We start from the raw sequence: 14,651 nt of genomic DNA on the forward strand, positions 1-14,651 counted from the left end.
CTTTATAGATATGGTTTGATAGTCATCCATGCATTAACACCAGGCTGAATAGATATGGTCTGACAGTCATCCATAGATTAACACCAGGCTTTATAGATATGGTTTGATAGTCATCCATGCATTAACACTAGGCTGAATAGATATGGTCTGACAGTCATCCATAAATTCACACCAGGCTGTATAGATATGGTCTGACAGTCATCCATAGATTAACACCAGGCTGTATAGATATGGTCTGACAGTCATCCATACATTACCAACAGGCTGTATAAATATGGTCTGACAGTCATCCATACATTAACAACAGGCTGTATAGATATGGTCTGATAGTCATCCATACATTAACAACAGGCTGTATAGATATGGTCTGATAGTCATCCATACTTTAACAACAGGCTGTATAGATATGGTATGATAGTCATCCATGCATGTTATGATGAGTTTCTGGTATTGAAAAGATCAGGATGCAAGAGAGTATGTTTCACAGATGGAGATTGGACTGTCATTATTTAATGGTCACAATATTGGATTCAATGACGGGGGTACGGACATAGCCTCCTGCCATCTGAATGACTTCCATACAAAATCTCTCAGCTTATATAACGCCCTTCCAATCTACTTTTATCTTACACAGTTGCTAACCATCATTGATTGTCACTCATCTACCACCATATCATCCACCTCCTTGGTGTCGTGTGGCACCCTAGCCAGGCCATTCCATCACGTACCCATCCTAAGATTAACAACAGTGGCCCCCAATCTATCTTGGCACACTGACCTTCTGTTACTCACTCGTGACACCAATAACACGTCTTGTCCTTGTTCTCTGTCCACATACAGATTATGATCTCTCCATACATTAATGAATCTTGTATCACAAATCATCATAACAATGCATTACAGTTTTTTACGATTGCTTACACACTAAAATTAAACTTTTCCCACAATTAGCAAAACCTTACACTCAAGGAACAGGGTTGACTACCCCTGACAGACATTTATTAAAAAGTTATGATATATTATTAACATTTTAGTCATTTAGCAGATGCTCTTATCCAGAGTGACTTACAGGTGCAATTAGGGTTAAGTGCCTTGCTCAAGGGCACGTCGACAGATTTTTCACCTAGTCAGCTCGGGGATTAGAACCAGCGACCTTTCGGCACAACGCTCTTTACCACTAAGCTACCTGCCGCCCCAAAGATATGGTCTGATAATCATCCATACATTAACAACAGGCTGTATCGATATGGTCTGATAGTCATCTATACTTTAAAACCAGGCTGTATAGATATGGTCTGACAGTCATCCATAGATTAACACCAGGCTATATAGATATGGTCTGACAGTCATCCATACATTAACAACAGGCTGTATAGATATGGTCTGACAGTCATCCATACATTAACAACAGGCTGTATAGATATGGTCTGATAGTCATCCATACATTAACACCAGGCTGTGATGTATAGATATGGTCTGACAGTCATCCATAGATTAACACCAGGCTTTATAGATATGGTTTGATAATCATCCATGCATTAACACCAGGCTTTATAGATATGGTTTGATAATCATCCATGCATTAACACCAGGCTGAATAGATATGGTCTGACAGTCATCCATAGATTAACACCAGGCTGTATAGATATGGTCTGACAGTCATCCATACATTAACAACAGGCTGTATAGATATGGTCTGATAGTCATCCATACTTTAACAACAGGCTGTATAGATATGGTATGATAGTCATCCATGCATGTTATGATGAGTTTCTGGTATTGAAAAGTTCAGGATGCAAGAGAGTATGTTTCACAGATGGAGATTGGACTGTCATTATTTAATGGTCACAATATTGGATTCAATGACGGGGGTACGGACATAGCCTCCTGCCATCTGAATGACTTCCATACAAAATCTCTCAGCTTATATAACGCCCTTCCAATCTACTTTTATCTTACACAGTTGCTAACCATCATTGATTGTCACTCATCTACCACCATATCATCCACCTCCTTGGTGTCGTGTGGCACCCTAGCCAGGCCATTCCATCACGTACCCATCCTAAGATTAACAACAGTGGCCCCCAATCTATCTTGGCACACTGACCTTCTGTTACTCACTCGTGACACCAATAACACGTCTTGTCCTTGTTCTCTGTCCACATACAGATTATGATCTCTCCATACATTAATGAAGCTTGTATCACAAATCATCATAACATTGCATTACAGTTTTTTACGATTGCTTACACACTAAAATTAAATTTTTCCCACAATTAGCAAAACCTTACACTCAAGGAGCAAAACACAAGGCTAGATTTGCACAACTGTAAGCACATTGTCAGCTTCACACTATTTGCAAAACATTACACACAGTGATTTGCAAAACACTAAACACACTTGTATACATCAGACACAGAAGTATATCATGATGTCACTTCCTTGCAATTCCAAAGCACTGACTGTCAAATTACCACACCTATGAGCCAATCTGTTAAACACAGCCATCAGGTGCACAAACAAATGATTGCTAAATTGTAGACACACCAATCAGGTTTAAGCACTATAAAAATGCAGCAGGTAGGTTCACCTGCCTTCAACCAAAATGGAAGGAGTCAGAAGAAGAGTGAGGGTGAGAGGAGGAGTACACAGAGGAGGAGAAGGAGGTAGAGGAAGAGGCAGAGGCAGGAGGAGAACGTGCACAAAGAAGAAGAGGACCAAACTTATCAAATGACATTCGTGCAACACTAGTGGACCATGTTGTGAACCACGGATTGACGCTGAGGGAGGCTGGACTGAGAGTTCAGCCAAATCTTAGCAGATATACAGTGGCATCTGTCATAAGGACTTTTCGACAGGAAAACAGGTGAAAGAAGATCTGTCTACAGTTACAGTAATCAGCCGCTTATTGTATGCACCATATCAGTACTTGTGATACCCCTTCCTGTGACATTGTACAGTAAGTTACATGTATTATTCTCTACATAGGATTGAGGGTCGGGAACGACAGGGAGGAAGGGGGCCCATATTCACGCAAGAACAAGAGAGAGAGATAATAAACATGGTTTTGGCCAATAATGCTATCAGGCTCAGAGAACTACAAGCCAACATTATCGGTGACCATGCCATTTTCAATAATGTCCATCAGGTCTCTGTCAACACTGGCACGCATCCTGAAAAGACATTAGGCTCAAATGAAACAACTTTATCGAGTGCCTTTTGAGCGGAATTCAGAGAGGGTCAAACGGCTGCGGCATGAGTATGTGGAGGAATGTATTGTTCACTTTAGCACTGTGATGTTGCATACTGCACACATGACTTTTTTACATTGACTGTATACTAGACCTATCCTGAACTACACAATCTTGTCTTTCACTGTATTTCAGAGAGTTTTGCAGATGGATGCTGAGGAAAAAAACTCTAGACCACCTTTACTCCACACACAGAGACGCATACAAAGCTCTCCCTCGCCCTCCATTTGGCAAATCTGACCATAACTCTATCCTCCTGATTCCTGCTTATAAGCAAAAACTAAAGCAGGAAGCACCAGTGACTCGGTTAATAAAAAAGTGGTCAGATGACGCAGATGCTAAGCTACAGGACTGCTTTGCTAGCACAGACTGGAACATGTTCCGGGATTCTTCAGACAGCATTGAGGAGTACACCACATCAGTCACTGGCTTCATCAATAAGTGCATCGATGATGTCGTCCCCACAGTGACCGTACGTACATACCCCAACCAGAAGCCATGGATTACAGGAAACATCCGCACTGAGCTAAAGGGTAGAGCTGCCGCTTTCAAGGAACGGGACTCTAACCCGGACGCTTATAAGAAATCCCGCTATGCCCTCCGACGAACCATCAAACAGGCAAAGAGTCAATACAGGACTAAGATTGAATCGTACTACACTGGCTCTGACGCTCGTCGGATGTGGCAGGGCTTGAAAACTATTACAGACTACAAAGGGAAGCACAGCCGCGAGCTGCCCAGTGACACAAGCCTATCAGACGAGCTAAACCACTTCTATGCTCGCTTCGAGGCAAGCAACACTGAAGCATGCATGAGAGCAGCAGCTGTTCCGGATGACTATGTGATCACGCTCTCCGATGTGAGCAAGACTTTTAAGCAGGTCAACATTCACAAGGCCGCAGGGCCAGACGGATTACCAGGACGTGTACTCCGAGCATGTGCTGACCAACTGGCAAGTGTCTTCACTGACATTTTCAACATGTCCCTGACTGAGTCTGTTGTAATACCAACATGTTTCAAGCAGTCCACCACTCTGTGTTGTTGTTTTTATCGCACTACTATGCTTTATCTTGGCCAGGTCGCAGTTGTAAATGAGAACTTGTTCTCAACTGGCTTACCTGGTTAAATAAAGGTGAAATAAAAAATAAAAAAAATAAAAAAATAAATAGTCCCCGTGCCCAAGGACTCTAAGATAACCTGCCTAAATGACTACCGACCCGTAGCACTGACGTCTGTAGCCATGAAGTGCTTTGAAAGGCTGGTCATGGCTCACATCAACAGCATTATCCCAGAAACCCTAGACCCACTCCAATTTGCATACCACCCCAACAGATCCACAGATGATGCAATCTCTATTGCACTCCACACTGCCCTTTCCCACCTGGACAAGAGGAACACCTACGTGAGAATGCTATTCATTGACTACAGCTCAGCATTCAACACCATAGTGCCCTCTAAGCTCATCACTAAGCTAAGGATCCTGGGACTAAACACCTCCCTCTGCAACTGGATCCTGGACTTCCTGACGGGCCGCCCCCAGGTGGTAAGGGTAGGTAACAACACATCTGCCACACTGATCCTCAACACGGGGGCCCCTCAGGGGTGCGTGCTCAGTCCCCTCCTGTACTCTCTGTTCACCCACGACTGCATGGCCAGGCACGACTCCAACACCATCATTAAGTTTGCCGACGACACAACAGTGGTAGGCCTGATCACCGACAACGATGAGACAGCCTATAGGGAGGAGGTCAGAGACCTGGCCGTGTGGTGCCAGGACAACAACCTCTCCCTCAACGTGACCAAAACAAAGGAGATGATTGTGGACTACAGGAAAAAAAAGAGGACTGAGCACGCTCCCATTCTCATCGACGGGGCTGTAGTGGAACAGGTTGAGAGCTTCAAGTTCCTTGGTGTCCACATCACCAACGAACTATCATGGTCCAAACACACCAAGACAGTCGTGAAGAGGGCACGACAAAGCCTATTCCCTCTCAGGAGACTGAAAAGATTTGGCATGGGTCCTCAGATCCTCAAAAAAATTCTACAGCTGCACCATCGAGAGCATCCTGACTGGTTGCATCACCGCCTGGTATGGCAACTGCTTGGCCTCCGACCGCAAGGCACTACAGAGGGTAGTGCGTACGGCCCAGTACATCACTGGGGCCAAGCTTCCTGCCATCCAGGACCTCTATACCAGGCGGTGTCAGAGGAAGGCCCTCAAAATTGTCAAAGACTCCAGCCACCCTAGTCATAGACTGTTCTCTCTGCTACCGCACGGCAAGCGGTACAGGAGTGCCATGTCTAGGTCCAAAAGACTTCTCAACAGCTTCTACCCCCAAGCCATAAGACTCCTGAACAGCTAATCATGGCTACCCAGACTATTTGCACTGCCCCCCCACCCCATCCTTTTACGCTGCTGCTACTCTGTTAATTATTTATGCATAGTCACTTTAACTCTACCCACATGTACATATTACTTCAACTACTTCAACTAGCCGGTGCCCCCGCACATTGACTCTGCACCGGTACCCCCCTGTATATATAGCCTCCCTACTGTTATTTTATTTTACTTCTGCTCTTTTTTTACTGTAGTAGCATGAAAACTGGGACATGTTTTGTTGTGATTCTCCATGTTGACATGTTGACTGATTTGGGTATATGGAGAGAAATAAATGATATTTTCCTCAGTCTGCAGCATTGGTCTTGTGTATTGTTTGTATAGTTGCACTTTCTCTGTGTACTTCATTTACAGTACTCTAATCACTGAGAATTAGACTTGCTAAAAGTGTTTTAGGTTAGCAACAGCAGTGTGTAAGTGGTTCAAAAAGATTGAAGTCATATGAAATGTGTGTGTTTCGTATGGTAACAAAATATTGTTTTTATGAAGTCGTGTATAGTTTTGACAAAAGTGTTCCATTTTGCAAATGATCTGAAGTGTTGTGCTACTTTGGTGTAGGGTTGTGCTAATTGTGTGTAGTGTTTTGACAAACCGGGCCCTGTTTTCAAAATTAAGCTTAAACAATTGAAAAAAACTGTAACACCAGGCTGTATAGATATGGTCTGATAGTCATCCATACATTAACAACAGGCTGTATAGATATGGTCTGATAGTCATCCATGCATTAACAACAGGCTGTATAGATATGGTCTGATACTCATCCGTGCATTAACAACAGGCTGTATAGATATGGTCTGATAGTCATCCGTGCATTAACAACAGGCTGTATAGATATGGTCTGATAGTCATCCATACATTAACAACAGGCTGTATAGATATGGTATGATACTCATCCGTGCATTAACAACAGGCTGTATAGATATGGTCTGATAGTCATCCATACATTAACAACAGGCTGTATAGATATGGTATGATACTCATCTGTGCATTAACAACAGGCTGTATAGATATGGTCTGATAGTCATCCATACATTAACACCAGTCTGTATCGATATGGTCTGATAATCATCCATACATTAACAGCAGGCTGTGATGTATAGATATGATCTATCCATAGAAATATAACTGTATGTCCCTTTCCATCCAGGCCGAGCCATTAAGCATGTGAAGGAGTCTATCTTCACCGCAGAGGGAGGAGTGAGGAGGGGGGTTCCCAAGGTACTGGTGGTCCTCACCGATGGCCGCTCCCAAGATGACGTCAACAAAGTCTCCAAGGAGATGCAGATGGAGGGTGAGTGGCATAGGGTGTGTCCCAAATAGTGCCCTATTCTCTGCACTGTATAGTGCACTACTCTGGCCAAAAGTAGTGTGGGAATAGGGTCTTATTTTGGATAAAGCCAATGTTTCTTCCTCTGAGGACAATACACTATTCCATTGTATTATTTACATTTTAGCAGACGCTCTTATCCAGAGCAACTTACAGTTAGTGAATACATATTTTTTTTATTTTTATACTTGCCCCCCGTGGGAATCGAACCCACAACCCTGGCGTTGCAAACACCATGCTCTATCAACTGAGCTACATCCCTGCCGGCCATTCCCTCCCCTACCCTGGGCCAATTGTGCGGCACCCATGAGTCTCCCGGTCGCGGCCGGCTGCGACAGAGCCTGGATTCGAACCAGGATCTCTAGTGGCACAGTTAGCACTGCGATGCAGTGCCTTAGACCACTGCGCCACTCAGGAGTATTATATTGTTGAAACAGAACTATTCATGGCTATCATACCAAAACAAAACTTAGAGAGAAATATGTTAGTGGTAGGAGGGTCACTTAGCAAGCCAGAGAGTGGTAAGATTGGACAATCAAATAGTTTCCTTGGAATTGTTTTGCTTTATTGCTGAAGAAAACAAAATATTGTTTTAAAATCTTAACAATGGATGTGTTTGTAGGCTACATCATCTTTGCCATTGGCTTTGCTGATGCGGACTATGGAGAGTTGGTGAACATCGCCAGCAAACCCAGTGACAGACACGTCTTCTTTGTGGACGATTTGGACGCTGTCAAGAAAATTGAGGAGCAGCTGATCACTTTTGTGTGTGAGGCTGCCACTGCCAGTAAGTACCGCCAGAACTGAAGTAGCTGGCATTGGAAGTAGTTTCCATAACTGATATACTCTACTGTAGAATAGAGAGCTGGTAGGTTTGGTCATGTGGTTCAATGGAAGAGTTATTATTACAAAAGAAGAGGATTCATCAACATTTGAATGATAATAATATGCCATTTAGCAGACGCTTTTATCTCCCTTTGGAGAAACACAGTGGGCAAGAGTCTAGTCGATATGTTCTGTCTTGATCTAAAGTTAATTATGTTATTTTTTAATTAGCAGTGTTCTGTTATAATATAATATAATATGCCATTTAGCAGACGCTTTTATTCAAAGCGACTTACAGTCATGTGTGCATACATTTTTACGTATGGGTGGTCCTGGGGATCGAACCCACTACCTTGGCGTTACAAGCGCCATGCTCTACCAATTGAGCTACAGAGGACCACTTGAATCAATCTTAATAAAAGGATATTGATTCATGATTAAATTACAGTGATTAATATACTATTCATTATTTAACCAACACTTTCATCCATCTTGTTTTAGCTTGTCCATCAGTTCTGATGAGCGGCAACACAATGGCAGGTAAACTATGTATACACATACAGCTTGTTACTGCTTTATAGTCATAGAATGTGTGTCCATATTGAGATAAACCCCTCTCAATCTACAGTCAATATTGATTGTCTGAGACCACTTATTCATTCAAAGGATAGACTCTGTGTCCCTGGCTATTGCATTATCTGGAGCAGCATGTATTCTGCCATGTGGTTGTCGTTAAAACCCAGTCAGATAAAGTTCTAAACATACAGTCTCTGGTGAAGTGTAGGGTATAAGCCGTATTACCCACTTATTCTTCAGTGGGCATTGCGTATACTCCCTTCTTAATCCCCACGATGCGTATCAAAGTATTGCAGTGGAGGTATACGCCGTATCAATTAATAAGGCTGATGGAACAGATCAGAATGTTTAGCTTCAAATGTTGATCAACTACTATTTCTTCCCATTTTAGGCTATAAGCTACTTTGAAGGAGGCAAGGCCCGCCTCATAATATGAAGTAAAACGTCCAGTTTTAAACAGTAAAGGAACAGGACAAATATAGTGATACTAATGATAGGCCTAACCGTCTTCTGGTAGATGGAAAGGCTTTCCCAAAAACCTTCTCTATTAAATGTTAACTACAAAGTAGCTTATGCCTACCTGTCAGAATGATATCATGATTATTTGCATCAATCAAGTGGCCATTTGTTTGGCAAACTCCATCTCATGTGCTACAAAAACACTGCTAACCAAACAACAGTGCTAGGTGCCTGTGCATTTAAATTAAAGGGTAACTACACTAAAAAAAACAAAATTTCTTAGATTTTTCCAAGACCTCAAAAGTGGTCTCCTGATGTGGTTTAGGCATTGTTATGGACTTAGAACATCCAATTGTGTTGTTTTTCTATTAAAAACGTGTGACTTTGAGAGCGAAAACCTGAACAAATTTGAAATAAATCTGAAACCTGTGAATTTCTGACTCAGTTGACAGCCTCATTGATCAATTTCCATAGTAGGACTACTATTATCCTACAACACAGTACAGCTTGGGTTGGCCTGACTGTGAAAGACCAATATGGGATTCATCATTTTAGGTCATTCAGAGTGTATGTCGCTGTTTCTCATAGGATTTTTCACACAGGGCGCCTTTCCTTCGCCGGGTGGGGAATAGGAAATGCTGGTCTTGTCCCCGAGGGAGAGTGGTTGACAGAATTACATTATTCATTTCTATGTATATATCCAGCGCCTAAAGAGTATTTACTACCTTTACACATTATGTTGCTTAAAGATAAAAATGCGTACCATTTTTTATTCTAGTATTGTAGTATCTCTATGGTTCTCTATGGTTCTCTATGGCTCTCTATGGCTCTCTATGGTTCTCTATGGTTCTCTATGGCTCTCTATGGCTCTCTATGGTTCTCTATGGTTCTCTATGGCATAGTTATAGTATAGATGTGTGTTCTGCTCCCTCCCTTCTCAGGCTTCAGGATGATGGAGATGTTTGGCCTGGTAGAGAAGGAGTACAGTAACGTAGAGGGGGTGTCCCTAGAACCAGGATCCTTCAACAGCTTCCCCTGCTACAGACTGCACAAAGACGCCCTGGTCTCACAGCCCACCAAGTAGGTAGTACTAGGTTCTGTGTCAGTGTGGTTGTCATGGTGATGAGAGGTAGAGGATCAGCTAGGGGCCACACTGAGCTCTACCTCTCTCCTCCAGTGTCCACTCTTGGCATATTATTCCTGGAATATACTCTACACCTGACACACACACACACACACACCTTCAACAGCTTCCCCAAATGATAGGTTAGGTGGAAGTTTCCCTCTGATAGGTTAGATGGACGTTTCTCTCTGATAGGTCAGGTGGAAGTTTCCCTCTGATAGGTCAGGTGGAAGTTTCCCTCTGATAAGTTATGCGGAAGCTTCCTTCTGATAGGTAGGCGGAAGCTTCCTTCTGATAGGTTAGGTGGAAGTTTCCCTCTGATAGATTAGATGGATGTTTTCCTCTGATAGGTTAGGTAGAAGTTTCACTCTGATAGGTCAGGTGGAAGTTCTGCCATACAGTATATCTTATAGCCATCCAATCCTTTCAGATCTAAAGACGTGCCTATACCTGGAGGAAGGGGTTGTTCCTGAACTTTCCTCCTCCTCCTAGAGGGGACTTCCTCCTCCTCCTAGAGGGGCCCTCCTCCTCCTCCTAGAGGGGCCCTCCTCCTCCTCCTAGAGGGGCCTTCTTCCTCCTCCTAGAGGGGCCCTCCTCCTCCTCCTAGAGGGGCCCTCCTCCTCCTCCTAGAGGGGCCCTCCTCCTCCTCCTAGAGGGGCCTTCTTCCTCCTCCTAGAGGGGCCCTCCTCCTCCTCCTAGAGGGGCCCTCCTCCTCCTCCTAGAGGGGCCTTCCTCCTCCTCCTAGAGGGGCCTCCCTCCTCCTCCTCCTCCTAGAGGGGCCGTCCTCCTCCTCCTCTATGGGAGACTTGTACTTCAAAACGTCAGGGGAGGGTCAACCCCACTTGCTAGCCAGAGACAAACACTAGAGCTCTTTGAAATAGCAGCCACAGTTATTTTCAAGGTCCCTCAAACAATACAAAGTTATTGCCAATAAAAATCACTTAGGGGAGTCTAATCACATGTGAAGTGGTGATAATTAGTGTGTGTGTGTGTGTGTGTGTGTGTGTGTGTGTGTGTGTGTGTGTGTGTGTGCGCGCATGCGTTCTGCTGTACGGTTCCCCTGTGTTGACAGATGTAGTTCTGCTCCTGCTGAGGATAATATTTAGTTTAGGCTTCTACTTTCAAATGTTCAGAGGGGACTGTGTTATTGCAGTGGAGGGTTTCAGCACCTCTAAATAGTTTTATGTCTTCAGGGTGACCTGCAAAGACTGCAGCCCATATCCAAACATCACATCATTTATATAATATATCATGTCATCAGAAGGGCCATTATGCCAGCCAAATGAACTTCCCATTACTCTGTATCAGGTATCGGGACTTCCCATTACTCTGTATCAGATATCGGGACTTCCCATTACTCTGTATCAGATATCAGGACTTCCCATTACCCTGCTTCAGGTTTCAGGACTTCCCATTACCCTGCATCATATATCAGATATCAGGACTTCCCATTACTCTGTATCTAATGATTTCCTATGAGATAATAAAGTACAAGGTGGATATTCTACTGGCAGATTGACATGAGGCACAGGATCAACACTGATTAAGGTTAGGGTCAGGGTTACACTGTAAAGGGTTAGGGTTTAGGTTACACCGGTTAGGGTAGGGTTTAGGTTACACTGGAAAGGGTTAGGGTTAGGGTTTAGGTTACACCAGAAAGGGTTAGGGTTTAGGTTATACCGGTTAGGGGTTGCAGAGAATTTGACAGTCAATTACAGGCAGCAAAGTGGCAAGTAAATTACTGTATTTTATATTGCAGTACACCTACTGTAATCTAAATGCAGTATCAAAGCAAGTACTGTGTAATGACACACAATACAATACTGTATAATTGACTGTTGTGACGAGGACTGAGGATACGAAGAGGCAGGACGCAGGAATCAACAAGGTAAAGGTTTGCTTAACTCCGGACTCTCCACTGACGTGGAACAACAAACCACCGGCAGGCAGGTCTTCCGGCATGAGGTGGACCAGGCTGTGATCCTCTTGGTGATCCAATTGATGGTGGGGTTGTGTAGTCTGAGCCAGGGCAATCCCAAGACGATCAGGTGAAGGGGTGACGTGACGATGTGGAATGACAGCTCCTCGTGGTGCTCCGGTAGTGTGGTAATGGTGATGGTGATGGGGAGAGTGACGTGCGTAATGGTGCCTGATCCAAGTGGTTTATTGTCCAGCGAGGTGACGTGTAGCGGAGAAGGCAGTGGCACGGTGGGCAACCCCCATTCAGAGACCAGCTCCCTATCTATAAGGTTCCCCGCTGATCCGGAATCTATCATTGCAGTGGAAATGGAAGAGAAGGAATAACCAGTCACCGTTATGGGAACTAAAAACAAAGGTTTTGTGATAGGAGATGACGTAACACTCACGGAGCGGCTATGGGAGGCATACCGCCTAGATTGTGAGCCGCCAGGAGATCTGTGGTCCGTGGTGGTGTAGGGGGTGCTGCCCACCTCCATGGGTGAGGACTCGGAGGCAGGGCGGCTTCCATAGCTCAGATGGGATGAGCATCGAGGCTCCGGGAGGTGTTGGGAACGCCGTCTGTCTCTCAACATGTCATCAAGACGGATGGACGTGGCGATGAGGGTATCAAGGTCCATCTCTTCGTCCCGACATGCGAGTTCCATCTTGATGTCCTCCCGTAAGCATCTCCTGAAGGCCTCGCGCAGAGCACACTCATTCCAGCCGTAAGACGCCGCCACCGTGCGAAAGCTCAGAGCGTACTCAGACTCGGGCCCCTCTCCCTGTTGTAGCTGGAGGAGACGCTCACCCCCGTCCTTTCAAACACCGCCCTGAACCGAGCGAGGAAGGTGGAGTAGAGAAGCGCCATGGCCTCACCTCCTTCCCAGACTGCCGTGGGCCAATCCAGCGCCTTTCCTTTAAGTAGTGAAATCACCAGCGCTATCCTGGCTTGGTCAGATGGATATGCCCCAGGCTGACGCGCTAGACAAAGTGAAACCTGTAGCAGGAAGCCGCTACATTTAGTAGTTTTAACGTCATAGTGCTCCGGCAGGGCTAGGGTTCCCTCAGAAGTGGGTGATAGCACGGGAACAGGTGGATTGGGTGCACTCGCTGCTCCCTGAGGTGGAACCGGAGCGCTGAGCAGATTATACAGAGTTTGGAGCACTTCCTGCATGGTGGCATTCAACTGGGCTAGCTGCTGCTGGTGTTGGTCGAGGCACTGGGAAACTCCAGGAGGATTACCTGCTGCATCCATTTTCGTGAGAGGTGTGTAATTCTGTGACGAGTACTGAGGATACGAAGAGGCAGGACGCAGACGCAGGAATTAACAAGGTAAAGGTTTACTTAACAATGAGAAAGAGAATAACAACGCGTGCGTAAACGACACGACGCTAACAATTACACACAACAATGACTGAACAGTCCAGGGCTATATAGTGGTGGTGATGAGATGATGAGGTGCAGGTGTGCTGGAGGTGATTAGGGTGCGTTGGGTTTCCATTCCTGTGTTTGCCGAGGTGGTGCGCTCAGACCGGTGGCTCAGTAGACCGGCGAATCAGAGTGCCGGAGGGGAGCAACAGGAGGAGACGTGACAACTGTATTGTACTGTAAAAAAGTAAATGCTACTGTAATCATAATGAATGAATGGACCAAAAGGACATGGTAAAATACTCAACCATTAAGACTTGCTGCCACTCTAATCTGTCCCCGATATATTTTAAATTCCTGTTGCACTATAACCACATATGAGTTAAATTGGTATAGCACTCACAGTAACGGGTGCAACAAATATATCCTTTTACAAGGCACGCCTCCAAATATGTTAATGAGCCAGAAACAATACCATGCACCCACTAGTGATGGAATTACAGTACCATTTGAAATACCACAATTATTTCCAAGCACACAACATTTTCCCACAATGCACCATAATTAACAGTATGCTGCAGTAATGCTTTCACAGTATTTTACTGTTGATAATACCCAAAATGACTGTATAAATTACAGTTTCCCGTTACAGTGTAGGCATATGATTTGCCAACCGCCCTCTGGAACCATTCACATCATCTGGCTGCCAGTTAAGTATTGCATCTGTCTGTCTGTCTGTCTGTGTCTCAGGTACCTCCACCCAGAAGGTCTGCCCTCTGACTACACCATCACCATCCTGTTCCGCCTGCTACCAGAGACCCCCCAGGAGCCCTTTGCATTGTGGGAGATCCTGAACAAAGACAATGAACCCCTGGTGGGGGTCATCCTGGACAGTACGTACAGTCTATTCCTCATCACTTCCTGAATCCCTGGCCCTGTGGTTAGAGTTAGGATTAAGGTTAACCTGCATACTGCATACTCTGCAATTGAGGTCTGTGGTTTACAAAAGTGTGGGAATTTCCAGCGCTGCAGGGTTAGTTTCCAGCACTGCAGGGTTTGTTTCCAGCACTGCAGGGTTAGTTTCCAGCACTGCAGGGTTAGTTTCCAGCACTGCAGGGTTAGTTTCCAGCACTGCAGGGTTTGTTTCCAGCACTGCAGGGTTAGTTTCCAGCACTGCAGGGTTAGTTTCCAGCACTGCAGGGTTAGTTTCCAGCACTGCAGGGTTTGTTTCCAGTGTTTCAGGGTTAGTTTCCAGCACTGCAGGGTTAGTTTCCAGCACTGCAGGGTTAGTTTCCAGCACTGCAGGGTTTGTTTCCAGCGCTGCAGGGTTAGTTTCCAGCACTGCAGGGTTAGTTTCCAGCACTG

At 44.9% G+C, this 14,651-nt stretch overlaps 1 protein-coding gene across 1 annotated transcript in view; it reads left to right on the forward strand.

Annotated features, from left to right (window-relative positions):
• The window catches only part of LOC121586073 (collagen alpha-1(XIV) chain-like), a 235,092-nt gene that overhangs the window by 146,261 nt on the left and 74,180 nt on the right, over positions 1-14,651 (forward strand). Inside the window, exons 28-32 of the mRNA XM_041902529.2 lie at positions 6,797-6,940; positions 7,599-7,763; positions 8,303-8,341; positions 9,778-9,916; positions 14,037-14,179. Coding sequence (XP_041758463.2) covers positions 6,797-6,940; positions 7,599-7,763; positions 8,303-8,341; positions 9,778-9,916; positions 14,037-14,179 — 630 coding nt within the window. The remainder of the gene's footprint in view (positions 1-6,796; positions 6,941-7,598; positions 7,764-8,302; positions 8,342-9,777; positions 9,917-14,036; positions 14,180-14,651) is intronic.

The sequence above is a fragment of the Coregonus clupeaformis genome, chromosome 17 (genome assembly GCF_020615455.1).
Source record: "Coregonus clupeaformis isolate EN_2021a chromosome 17, ASM2061545v1, whole genome shotgun sequence".
Taxonomy (NCBI): Eukaryota; Metazoa; Chordata; class Actinopteri; order Salmoniformes; family Salmonidae; genus Coregonus; species Coregonus clupeaformis.